At 41.5% G+C, this 12,803-nt stretch overlaps 1 protein-coding gene across 5 annotated transcripts; it reads right to left on the bottom strand.

The window, feature by feature from the left end:
• Positions 1 to 4,337: 4,337 nt before the first annotated feature.
• Positions 4,338 to 12,594, bottom strand: slitrk3a (SLIT and NTRK-like family, member 3a). Of its 5 annotated transcripts, XM_086164363.1 has the most exons (5): positions 12,422 to 12,522; positions 11,621 to 12,279; positions 10,994 to 11,076; positions 10,524 to 10,632; positions 4,338 to 9,279 (listed from the first exon to the last, which is right to left on the bottom strand). In XM_086164363.1, exon 5 carries the CDS (start codon positions 9,219 to 9,221, stop codon positions 6,501 to 6,503), a length of 2,721 nt encoding a protein of 906 aa, XP_086020489.1. In that variant the 5' UTR covers positions 9,222 to 9,279; positions 10,524 to 10,632; positions 10,994 to 11,076; positions 11,621 to 12,279; positions 12,422 to 12,522; the 3' UTR covers positions 4,338 to 6,500. The 5 variants fall into 5 exon arrangements, with proteins under 5 accessions (XP_086020489.1, XP_086020486.1, XP_086020487.1 ...); XM_086164360.1 differs by having other exon boundaries at positions 11,940 to 12,594; XM_086164361.1 differs by lacking the exon at positions 10,524 to 10,632 and having other exon boundaries at positions 12,422 to 12,528.
• Between the last annotated feature and the right edge of the window lie 209 nt (positions 12,595 to 12,803).

The raw sequence follows: 12,803 nt of genomic DNA, 5'->3' as shown, positions 1-12,803 counted from the left end.
TGTTACTCCATATGAGGCTCTGTGATGCTCCATGTTGTATTCCATTAGAACCTGTAAACACTAATCAAGAATTTACTCTCCTTTCATATCACAAGAGCCTGCCTTTGTTCTCTATGTGTATCACTGATTACCTATTACTTATAGCCAGACTTACATGACCTTATTTTCCCAAGACCCTGCTTCTTTTGGTGACTTTTGATTACTGAAAGTGAGCACCATATAAAAGGTACGGATTTGGACAAATTGTGATCCAATTGTGTGTGTTTGTGTGTGTGTGTGTGTGTGTGTGTGTGTGTGTGTGTGTGTGTGTGTGTGTGTGCGCGCAAACTACAAAGCAGCAGCAGGTCGGCTGAACCACCGCAATGAAAAGCCAAAATAAAATGCAAAACACTTGCACAAAAAAACTCTGCATTGTCACACAAAAGCACATAGCATGTAGAAAATTGCTGTATTAGTGTGTTATTATGAATTTTTACATGCAATACCTGCAGAATGATTTAACTTCATCGCAGCGGTAGGTGAACATTTGTTAAAATGGTAGAATTTCCATTCTCTAAAATATCCAAAGCCCATCAAACAAACAGAAACATGTGCATTGCCAAGAATATGTGGTAAGTGGGCACATCTGTCTCTCACTCCCCTTTATGTGTTCTTTGATTTTAGACTCACTTTGGTTAATTGGACAATTACAGCTTTTCTCAGTGACAAAAGTGCAAAACAAATCTAATCTACTTTCTATAAGTGGCACATCATTCACAATCCTCTCTTGATCACTCGCATGTTCTTTTCCTCTTCCCTAAGCTGCAAGTCTGTTCTCTTCCTCACATCTAGAGCTCTCAATCTGATCTCTTCCTACAAGGCAATTGTCCTTCTACTCCTCTTTCTGTGCTGTCATTGAAACTAATCCCACCCAAATATCCAACATATATAAAATGAGGAATTCCTTTATATCTATCTATCTATCTATCTATCTATCTATCTATCTATCTATCTATCTATCTATCTATCTATCTATCTATCTATCTATCTATCTATCTATCTATCTATCTATCTATCTATCTATCTATCTATCTATCTATCTATCTACCTATTTGTCTGACAGACATGCCATTTCAGCGATTTCCCTCCACTCTGGAAAACTACCGACAACAACACACCCAATAAAACATCTAATAAAAATCCAGTCACGCAGTATTTGTTGATATTATAGGAAAGAGTTCCAGAAGTTTTCCTCTAATAGGCTTATGGTATCTTAGATCTCTTAAACAAGCTCATTTGAAACAGCTATGTCATGGTTGAGGTTGAAATTGCAATATTGATTTAGATTTTTGTCTAATTATGCATTCACTAATTAGCATGCATTGTACTCAAAAATAAGTTCCAATACAAATTTCAGCAGGAAAGGGCCCCTGAAAGAAATCACTTTAGGATGTTCTACTGCAAATGAGATAAAACTAATATTAGAAAATGTATAATCACAATTTAGAAAGCACTGCTTTGTAGTGCTATGGGCTGCCAAGCTCAAACTTTCATTTTAAAATCGATTCAGTCCATATTATACAACGTAAGTGAAGGAGACCTATAGTACATGTTTACACTAAAAAATTAAGTTTGTGGAGGTTCACAGGCATCGAGGTCAGAGTGAATTCTTGTTGAAATATTCTTATCTTGACAACTGGACTTAAATTTTTCCACTTGAAGACGTTTCACCCCTTAACCAAAAAGCCTCTTCAGTTCTACTGGTGGTTTTCGGGTGGGTCTAGGTTATGGTGACCTGTTGTGTAAATGGAGTTGATCTGTAGAAACTAGGGGTAAGGGGGGGTTGTTATGCTAACGGTAGTGATTGGGATGTGAAAAGGTAAAAATAAACAAACGAGTGAAACCTGTTGGATCACATGATCTGAGGCGCATGTGGACGTTGCCAGAGGCTGGTTCTGGTGGTGGGTCTTTCCTGGTTGTTTGGAGGGTGCAGATGGGCTTGGTCCGTGTGTACAAATTAGTCTTGGTATTGATCCCAGAGCGGCGTTGTACGTCATCGCAATGACATTGTGACGTCATCACAATCCTAAGTGAGTTGTATTGTACCTTAGTCTTGCTTTCTTCAGGGGCTGATGGGATGTTCTTGGTCCGTTGGCGTACAGTAATAATTTCACCCAGTTTGTGCAAAAAGGGGTGGTATGACTCAAAAAGTAGATACTGGTCGGACCATCAACTGCTGAAGGAAGCAATACAGAGGTACAACATGTTAGGAAAGCCTTGAGATCCGGTCATTACCCTAATTGGGCCTTTGTCAAATATGAAACCACCAGATGCATGAACCTAGGAAGGAAGACAATAACAAACAAAGGAGCCATGTCATATCGTATGTTGCTGGTGTTTCTGAGGAATTCCAAAGGGTGTTTGACAAACACCATATACCGGTACATTTCAAACTCCACAACAGGCTGAGGCAAAAACTGGTGCACCCCAAGGACTAAACACCCAGGCACAGGGTAGATAATGTGGTGTGTGCTATCACTTGCAGGAGGATTGTGATGATAACTACATTGGAGAGACCAAACAACCTCTGCACAAATGGATGGCCCACCATAGGAGAGCCACCACTTCGGGACAAGACTCCACAGTCCACCTACACCTGACGGACAAGGGCCATTCGTCTGAAGACAGCAATGTCTGTATTCTGGCCAGAGAAGACAGATGGTTCGAGAGAGGAGTCAAAGAAGCCATCTTTGTCAAAGCAGAAAAACATCTCTGAACAAAGGGGAGGCCCTCAGACACAACCTTTCACAAACGTACTAGAATCAATGCCAAGACTGATTTGCACACACGGATCAGGCCTATCTGCACCCTCCAGAAACCAGTGAAGACCCACCACCAGAACCAGCCCCCACTAATGTCCACATGCGCCTCAGAACATGTGGTCTAACAGGTTTCACTTCTTTGTTTAGGTTAACCTTTTCACATTCCAATCCAGGTAATCCTGCCAAGTTGCTCTTTGGTTCCAACGAAAAACACTCAATTAGCATAACAACCCTCCTCATGCCTAGTTTCTGCAGATCAACTCTACCATTCACACAACAAGCCATCATAACCTAGACCCACCCAAAAAAATGGCAATTGTTTCCAGAAACTCTCCATAGGTCATTAAAACCGAAGAAGCCTCTTGGATGAGGGGTGAAACATCTTCAAGTAAAGAAATACAACTCCAGTTGCCAAGAAAAGATTTCAACAAGAATATAGTTAATGTTATGATTCTAAAAATAGTCAGACACATGGGGACAATAATAACCAGGAAGTCTCGGCAGCAAAAGCAAGGAACTGCTCAACTTGTATTTGGTATTATTACAGTAAGACGGTCAGAAATTAAATTAAATCAAATCCAACCCTAGTAATGTGAGCTACTGCAGCATTTTAGAAACATAATAAATATGATCATAAAACCTGAGACAGACATTCATAATGGTTGGGGGGGGGGGGGGGGGGGGGGGACATAAAGCCAAAGGCGAGAAATAGACAAACAGTGCATTTACCATTCTGATGTCTTGCTGGAACACTGCTCTCAGTAGAGATCCTGATGAAAAGGTTAAATTCCCTGCAAAAATCAAATATCACTCACAATGTACAAACAGGTTTAAACAAGCAGAACATGTTTATATTTCACACAAATTGAGAAACATTTAGAAACATTTAGTCAACCTTCAATCCCAATGGTAGCCTTTTTATCTAATATTGAGCCAAAGTATGAAATCACTTGGAGATATTAGTGCAGGATAACAAGAGGATTTATTGGGATAAAAACCACTCAGCATGGTATAATGGGACAAAGCCCAGCACTCATTTGTGAAATATTATGGAGGATGAGAGTTGAATAATGTGATGAAGGATAAAGGGTTGACAAGATAGGACAGTTGCACCCTCATCAACATCAATGTCCCCCAAATGTATTTATTCATTCCGTCATATTGGGCAGCTGAAAAAGTGAGGGTTAGGGTTAAAAGATGCATTATATTTTCAATCAAAGTGAGTGCACACTGAAAATGCTGACCGTATAGTCTAACCACTTGGTCAGAAAAAAGCTGTTTATTTGTATGTGTGTGTGTGTGTGTGTGTGTGTGTGTGTGTGTGTGTTTGTGTGTGTGTGTGCGTGTGTGTGTGTGTGTGTGTGTGTGTGTGTGTGAGAAAGAGCCAGAGAGAGAGAGAGAGAGAGAGAGAGAGAGAGAGAGAGAGAGAGAGAACGGAAGTCACAAAGAAAACAACCTTTGAAACCACAATTTTAAAAATGTTGAGATCTCATCATATGCTATGAAGAAATAAACTATCACAAAGGCTAGTGTTTTTTTTTTGTCTTTTTCTATTTGTGATTTTCTTGTGAAAATGAATCAGGCTAAGGTGATGTACTATATAAGCCAACACAACTGATAGCTGTGGAATAAAGGTCATCTAGAGCTTATTTTAGTGTTGGATAATCAATACAAAAAAATTCATAGTCAACAATAGGTTACCTAATGATTTTACACATGTAATTATTTTTGTCACTCATTGTATCTTATATGTTGTCTTAAAAATATGTTTTTTTCATTGGCTGACCTGTACGATTCTGCCACAATCAAAATCATGTTAGGAAATGATAATACAATAATAAACTACAACCACAACAGACGAAATAAAAGAAGAAAACAAGTAAAAGTACACTTTTGTTATTTGTTTTATATTTCTTATCTTGTTTATTTTTTTAACTTATAAAATAATGGATACCAAAACTAAGAATATAGATGACCAGGTAGGATGAACATTTTGTGCATTAACATTGCAGCTAATTGATCCAATAAATCTGATCATATGTGTGATGCCCTCCAGTGGAAGGAAGCCACACTGCTACTTTGAAAGGGATAGAGGATTTAGATACGCAGACAACAGAGGATCTATTAATCATATATTTGCCTTCCTTTCAGAAACTTGCTACTAGCCTCCATCAGCAATACCTGTTTAAACAATGAAAGTGCTTGGCTGATTGGTATATACTTCTATATAATCAAGTTCAGAAACCACACTATTTGACTTTGTGAATTGTATACTCGGTATTTTGAATGTTGGATGTCAGTCAACAAGGACATAACTAGAAAATAAAAATGCTTATTGGTGAATTAGTATATCAGGCAGCTGAGAAAGAGGATAAGTTAAACAGAAAATGTAAATATATTTCCTATATAATCATTTTGTTGTACATTTTCCCTCTAACTTATTTTTTGGTTTCTGTCCACAATTAATACGAATCTGAATTACAACCACATTCAGCAATCCAGTGTTTTTTTTTGCTGTTATTTTTCTACCAACAGCAACTCATGATTATCTCATGACAGTTGGCCACGGCATCAACATGCCCATTTAAACAAGACAACAAATACACACCCTGTCAATACTGATCCACACATAGTTTCCCGTGGCATCAACCCTTTCATCATTTGATTGAAGAGTTTGCTTTTATTAAGAAGGCTATACCAGACGCATAATCACTATACATTGATTTAACATTACCTTTACAATTAAATTCTTCACTGAAATTACAGAATAAATATATGCACATTTTTCTTGAAATCTTTGTGAGAGAGAAAACATTAAATCCTACAAAGCTGTTAGTTGGTGACAATGTGGGAATCAAGAAGCAATGGAGGTGGGGGAGGGGATTCTTAACAAAGTGCATGGAAATATCCAGAAAACCTTGAGTGCTGTCTGATAAGAATATTCACAAATGTTTTACCATCCGTGCGTAGGTGCATCTTTTTTAAGAGAAGCACCCTGATATAGCCAGACGTCCTAATTAATAGTAACAACCATATTAATAAGATATAAAAATTAAATAGAACACTGAACTGTAAATGCATTGCAGTACCACACTCAAAATGTGATGTATCAGTTCTGAGAAAATCCCCTTGCTTCCTGCACTGAAGCGAGTGCATGCAGCAAACTGCAGTTTGTATTCTCCCTCTCTCTCTCTCTCTTTGAATCATTTCCAAAACTTTATGCATTCCAGGTGTTTGTATGTCCTAGTCAGGGGTAAAAGAGACAGAAAAAAGCCCCAACTCAGCGACATGTCCGGCTCCAGTGTATCTTGCAATTCACGGTCACTCCATAAAAAAGGGGTTTCTAATGAGGGATGTAGTTCAGGATGTTCCATCTGTTTTAATCCCCCAGAGACTCTCTCATTCTTCTTTTACTCATTAATGGGCATATAGAGATATTTATATTATAAAAATAACAGCTGACGACTTTGCTGGCTACTCTGAAAAAAAGGCACTTCATTGAAATATCTGAGAAAGGCCTTTCCTCCAAATTGATTTGGGGATGGCTTTGTTGTTACTAGAATGCAAGATTCTCTTTCATATCATGCTGCTTTTCATGTTGATTTTTTTCTTTCATTTGGATTTGAATGGTTGAGTAATCAAGATGGAAGTTTTAGTGTGTTCAATTTTTGTTCTGTTGTTTTCCATAGGTGAGAGATGTTAAAATCGATATGATTTTTCCAATACTTCGAGGTAATCCGGCTTAGTTTGAAGTTTGGCCCTTAACTCAAGGTAATCACTTTGTACTTGAGATGAATCAGGGAAGCAGCCTTTCCCCGTTGTGAAAAGCAACGTCTCCTTCAGCCGTGCGTCCTGTTGCAAATCTGGGTACTGCATCCCAGGTGGGTGGGCATGCGCCACATGCATGTCTTTTAGTTTGGGTACTGTCCCATACAGACAATCTACAAAGCCAACAGTTGGTGTGGGCCTCTGACTGTCAATAACTGTAGGACAAAGCCCACCGTTCTCATACAGTCCTGCCATATCAGCTGTTGTGTGGTTGACGGTGACAATGGTGTTGAGTTGAGAGTTGGAGACAGCAAGGGTCCACTCCCTCTCTTTTTCTAACAGGGTCCTGTAGTTACTGTTGCTACTGCTGCCATTGTCTTTCTTTGCTGGAAATTGCACTCTCTCCTCCTCTGCTATCTCCCCCTCTCTAGGCTTATAGATGGGGTTGTTACACATCTGAGTCACAGGGTGCGGGATGTAGTCATAAACATGTCCATGGGCATGCATGTGACCTGTATGCGTGTGGGTGTGCATACTGGGCGTTGTTTTCTCTGATGCACAAGTGTTACTTGTATTACTTTGCCTTGGTCGATCTTCAAAAATCCTGCACTGCATCTGGATCCCAGTGAGATCCACCTCTGAACGCTTTCTGAAGGGTAGTTTCTTTCTACGACGGAGAACAAAGGCAAAAAGACCAGCGGCCACAAACACAGCTGATATAAAGAGAATGAGGAGGCTGAGAATGAGGACAGAGAGTGGCACTGCCCCACTGCCACCAGCTTCCCCCATGTCAAAGTTCCCTCCGGTGAGGTCATCACCCCCAGGAAGGGCCGGTGAGGGGCCTGTGGAATACTTGAGTTCAGGACAGAGGACTTCCATCGCAACTGAACGCAGATCCTTTCCAAACGCAAATTCAGGTGTTTTACAGATGACATCTCCAACCACAATTACCGAGGAGAGCTTTTCCAGCCACTGTTTTAGGGGCACAATATCACATGAGCATTCCCAGGGATTCTGATGCAGATCAATCTGTACAATTGAGGTCAGATGTTCCAGGACTCCATGCACAGGCAGAGCAAGGAAGTAGTTGTTGCGGAGGCTGAGGCGTGCAAGATTGGTGCCAGTAAAGGCATCAGTGGGAAGGGTACGTAACAGGTTGTCATTAAGGAAAACCAGCTGGAGATTGGGCATTAAGGAAAAGGAGTTAGGTTCTATATCACGTATGACATTATACTCAAAATAAAGATAGCTCAACATCTGAAGCCCCCTGAACATCCCTGGGGTGAGTCTTTCAATGTCATTCCCATTCAAATATAAACTTTTTAAGTTTGGTAGGTTGATAAAAGCACCCTCTTGGACATATGATATCCGATTATTACCTAAATGCAATAAATCCAAACTTGAGAAGTTCCAGAAATCGGAACGGTAAATTTTCTGTATTAAGTTCCCACTGAGATACAGCTTCTTGGCATTGATGGGCCTTGGTAGAAGGTCAGAGATGTTGTGGAAGCCTTTCTCTTTACAGTTCACTGTTAGCCCAAGGTCATTGATGTGAAGGTTGCAAATGCATCGAGCAGGACATATTATTGGGATGGGAGGCCGCGTTTGATAGCCGGCGATCGGGGGAAGGTTAATGCCTGGGTAAATGCTACGGGGGGTTGGCGGGTTTTTCGTGGCCCGAGGCCGTTTGGTGGCCTTCACAACTCCCTTCTTGTATTCCACAGAAGAGGCTGTGTTGTGAAAGGAAGAGAGCATAGAGGATGGTTTAGTAGGCCATGCATTTTCATTGCTGAATGGAGTACGGGGAATTTCCAGCTTGGCCTCAATCTCTACATCGGAGAGCAAAGGACAGAGCTCACTGCGCTTGATTTCCCGTAAGTCTTTCCCATGTAAATGGAATGGGTACTCACATGTGATCTCACCCACAAGAGCCGTATATGGGATCCTCTCCAGCCATGTTTTTAACTGAACGATTTCACACACGCAATTCCATGGGTTCTCCTCCAGCTGAATTTCCATTAAGCTGCGCCCAACATATTCCAATGTGCCTTTATACGGTAAAGTCTTTAGCCTATTTCCTCTCAGGTCCAAATGTGTGAGTGACACAGTCCGGAAAAGATAATTGGGGAGCAGGGGGATGAGATTGTCATTGAGTATGAGCACTCTCAACTTGTGAAGGTGCCTGAATGCACCACTTTCAATCCTTTTTATAACATTGTAATCTGCCTGGAGATATTCTAAACTGTCCAGTCCAAGAAAAGTGTCATTACGAAAAACTTCCAGTTTATTCTCGTGTAAGAATAGCCGTTTTAATATTCCTAAGCCATTAAATGCTCCTGCGTGGATATCTTGCAAGGCGTTATTACCCAGATTGATAGATATGGCATTGTTGAGATGAAGAAAGCTGTTAAAGTAAAGCTTCCTCATTGAGTTTCTCTGTAGGTTGAGCTTGAAGGGTCGGCTCCATATCTGTGAGATCTGGCTAACATTTGTAAATCCTTTACTGTCACAGTGAACGTGGAAGATGCCCTCTTTGACCTCGCAATAGCAGGGCTCGAAGCAGGGCTCATCGATCTCCTCTGAGTCCTCGAGAAGTGGGATTGGGGTGGTCCATCCTAAGGCTATGGTGCTCAGCAAGGTAACCCACAGCATCCTCACTGACACCAAGGGAATGAAGTCTCGGCTCCAGGGACAGAGCCACTTCACAGCACTGTAACAGAGAGCAGACAGAGAGAGACGGAAAAAATAATGAAAATGGTGACAGACAGAAAACCGCTTGTGATCATACACAGACAAATGAATAACCACCTCTAAAAATTATTTTAATGAGACAAGTAGAAATAGGAGAGATAAACATGGTGGTGGTGACAGAGGAGGGGGCTACATTCCTTTCGGTTGAATGGAAGAGCACTTTGAAATTAATATTACTGAATACTAAAACAATCCTGGAAAGTACTGAATTTCTTTTGATTTTGAGGGTCCTTTTGATTTGGGGGCTATTTCTAACAAAATATGGAACTTACACTAATGGATGGATGGAAAGCTGCTGACTACTGCAAAGAAATATTTTCAATCAGACAGCTATTTTGATTAAATAGGAATTTATAATTTGGCAGAAAGGACATTTACTGGTAGCAATAAATCACACCACAGTTGCTTATCATCATGAATAGACAGCTGCAAGAGCAGGTGGGTGAGTTTAGCAGTGAGGAGACTCTGTCCCCCTGCTGTATCTATTACATAACATGGACCCTATTTCAGTAAATGAGTGTCCAGAAAAGCACACTGGAAATTAATAACTGCGCTCAAGCTGAATCACGGAATAAGGATGGAGAGAATGAGTCAGAACGGTGAATATTGGAGGGATGAGATGAAGAATCAATTTTAGCCTTTGGTGCATGGACATCTGATTTCATTAGATACATTTAAATCGAAAATGCCTCTTTGTTGCAGAAAATACTATACATATATATATATATATATATATATATATATATATATATATATATATATATATATATATATATATATATATATATATATATATATACATATATAAACCATTTGACACACACCCTCAATGCAATAGTTGCAAGTACAATACAAATTATCTTTATTTTCAGATATTCTTATCCCAATGCCGTTTGGTAGTTTGAGTAGCACTGGCTTGACAGAAAAGTCTGAAACGTGTGTGATGTAATGCTCTGATATATTATTCAAATTAGTTTAAAAAACAACAATCAATATATAAAGACAGGGAAATGCGACTGCTGATCACATCAGCATTAACTGTCACACTGTCCTGATTTAATAACAGCAATAAAATAGTTCAGTTTAAAAGTCACACCCTCACAACCACCTACATATTGGTTACACACAACTTATGTCTATATTTCCCGTGGGCTGTGACATTTCACCGCCCCCCCGCGCGCACACCTACACACACAAACATACATGCGCGCGGGTGCACGTCGTCCATCCTAACGTGGGTGCTGAATATCCAGAGGACAAGCACAGCTGCTGTCCGTGGTGCTGACAAGTCCAGCGACGGAAGGGAAAGCGTCTAAAAAACGTGTGTGTGTGTGTGTGTGTGTGTGTGTGTGTGTGTGTGTGTGTGTGTGTGTGTGTGTGTGTGAAAAACAGAGGGAGAGGGAGAAAGAGTTTTTGAGTTAATCCTCAGACAAACAAACCAAAAAAATTGTGTGGAAAAAAAAGCTTGAAAACAATCCCCTCGTCGCAAAAATTCAATGACAGAATTCCCTTGGCAGAGTGTAATCCTTTCGGGTTCCTTGAGTCTTCTTCCATGTATTTATGTTGTGGGCGCAGCTGCGATGTCAAAAAAAGTATCACTGACTCGTTGACATTTAAAATAAATGAACGCAATGGCCCGAAATATTATAATCCTTTCTAAAGTAAATACATACTTAATGGAGAGGGGTTCCAGCTTCACATATCCTCCAGTGTCCTGTCGTTGCCCGGAGCGTCCTGCTCACCGTCCGTTGCCGGGCTGTAAATGGGAGCAAAAGCAGAAATGGGGGCTGACGAGGCTTGATGTAGAACGGAAAAAAGAGGGATAGACGACCAAAAAAAGAAAGAACGGAAGCTGCAACGGGGGATAGGAGAACCAACACTGATCAAAAAACCCTAACGGGAAGATTGTCCAAAGCGCTGCACTTCAGATGCCATGACTTAAAACCCACAGCTAAAATCGGAGAGGTTGTGTTAAATGAATCCACGATTCTCCTGTATTTTCCTTGACATTTTTGTGAAATAGATACACCCGCATCAACCACGGAATACAGGAGTACCAATAGGGCAAGTATAACGCAAAAAGCCTATTGTCAGGATATTCACTGCAAAAAAAATAAAATAAAAATCACGACACTACGATCGACAGCGATCCGCTGCGATCAATCCGTTTGCTTTGGTGTCCGTTTCTTTTCTTTTTTTTTTGAGTCCAAATCTTTTAAGAACAGCCGATGAAACGCGCACTTGTCTAACACGCCACATACGACTCTGTCATGCACACGCGTACGTCAAAGACCGCTCACCTTAGTTTTGTTCTGCAATTGGAAAGCATCGGGAAAAAAAAGGGGGGGGGACGAGTTTTGATCTTTTTAGATCCCTCTCATGCACGCTCATTCTTCCTCTCCCAGTCTCTCACCTCTCCCTTTCACCCCCTCCCCCTATTTTCCTCTCAGTGGTAGAGCAAAAAGAGAGGAGAAATGAAAACGTGATTAGAATACAATCTCTTCTCGCTCTCAAGGGGCTCCGGCCACCCCCCCCCCACACACACACACACGCGAGCTTTCACACACACACACACACACACACACACACACACACACGCACACGCACACACACACACACCTTCCTCCTCCTCTTTTCTCCTCTATCTTTATTTTTGGAAGCGGTTTGCTTAAAAATACAAGTCCACGACTTCAGTCCGTCCTCTTCTTCTCTCCCCGCCCCTCCTCCTCCTCGTCGTCCTCCTCCTCCAACCTCGTCGTCGTCCTTCGACGCCGCCGCCGCGTCCTCCTCCTCCCGTGCGATAGTGTTCCCGGTTGAGGATGTCCTCCTCCTCCTCTTCCTCCTCCTCGGGACCGCTGCTCGACAGGGCGCGTCGACAGAACTCCAAGGCTGGTGCCTGTTGTAGGCTCGGATAGCTGCCGTTTCTTTTTTTTTCCTTTCACGAGTCCATGTCACTGTGCTTTACAAGAGAGAGAGACGGAGCTGGGGAGGAGGCGGGTTGGGATGGATGGATGGATGGATGGATGGATGGATGGATGGATGGATGGATGGATGGATGGATGGATGGATGGAAGATGATGGAGCCGACGACAGAAGCTTACAAGGGAGCTCTGGTGGTGAGAAAGGAGGTGTGGAGAGTGAAAAAAAAAGAATAGTGTAGACGATTGCAACGGAATTCTTCAAAAAAAAAAAAAAGAAAAATATAAAGGGAGGAAGCAGAGTACGAGGAGGAAAGAGAGTGAAGCGCTGTGACTTTCGTGTCAAGGAAAAAAATGCGCGTCGTGCAGGGTGGGAGAGAATGCTGGACCTGTGGATGGCACTCAGCGTGATTCTCTCTCTCTCTCCCCCTCTCTCTCTCTCTCTCTCTCTATCTCTCTCTCCCCCACCCTCCCTCTCTCTCATATATTGTTGTGATCCATCAAATAAGAACAATCACATCCCCGTCTTTTTGGCGGCTGGTAATTCAGTCAGTGTGAACTAAAG

Source organism: Fistularia commersonii, chromosome 18 (assembly GCF_037954325.1).
Source record: "Fistularia commersonii isolate RoL2024-O1a breed Wild chromosome 18, RoL_Fcom_v1.0, whole genome shotgun sequence".
Classification (NCBI taxonomy): domain Eukaryota; kingdom Metazoa; phylum Chordata; class Actinopteri; order Syngnathiformes; family Fistulariidae; genus Fistularia; species Fistularia commersonii.
This window is presented reverse-complemented; position numbering and strand designations above follow the sequence as displayed.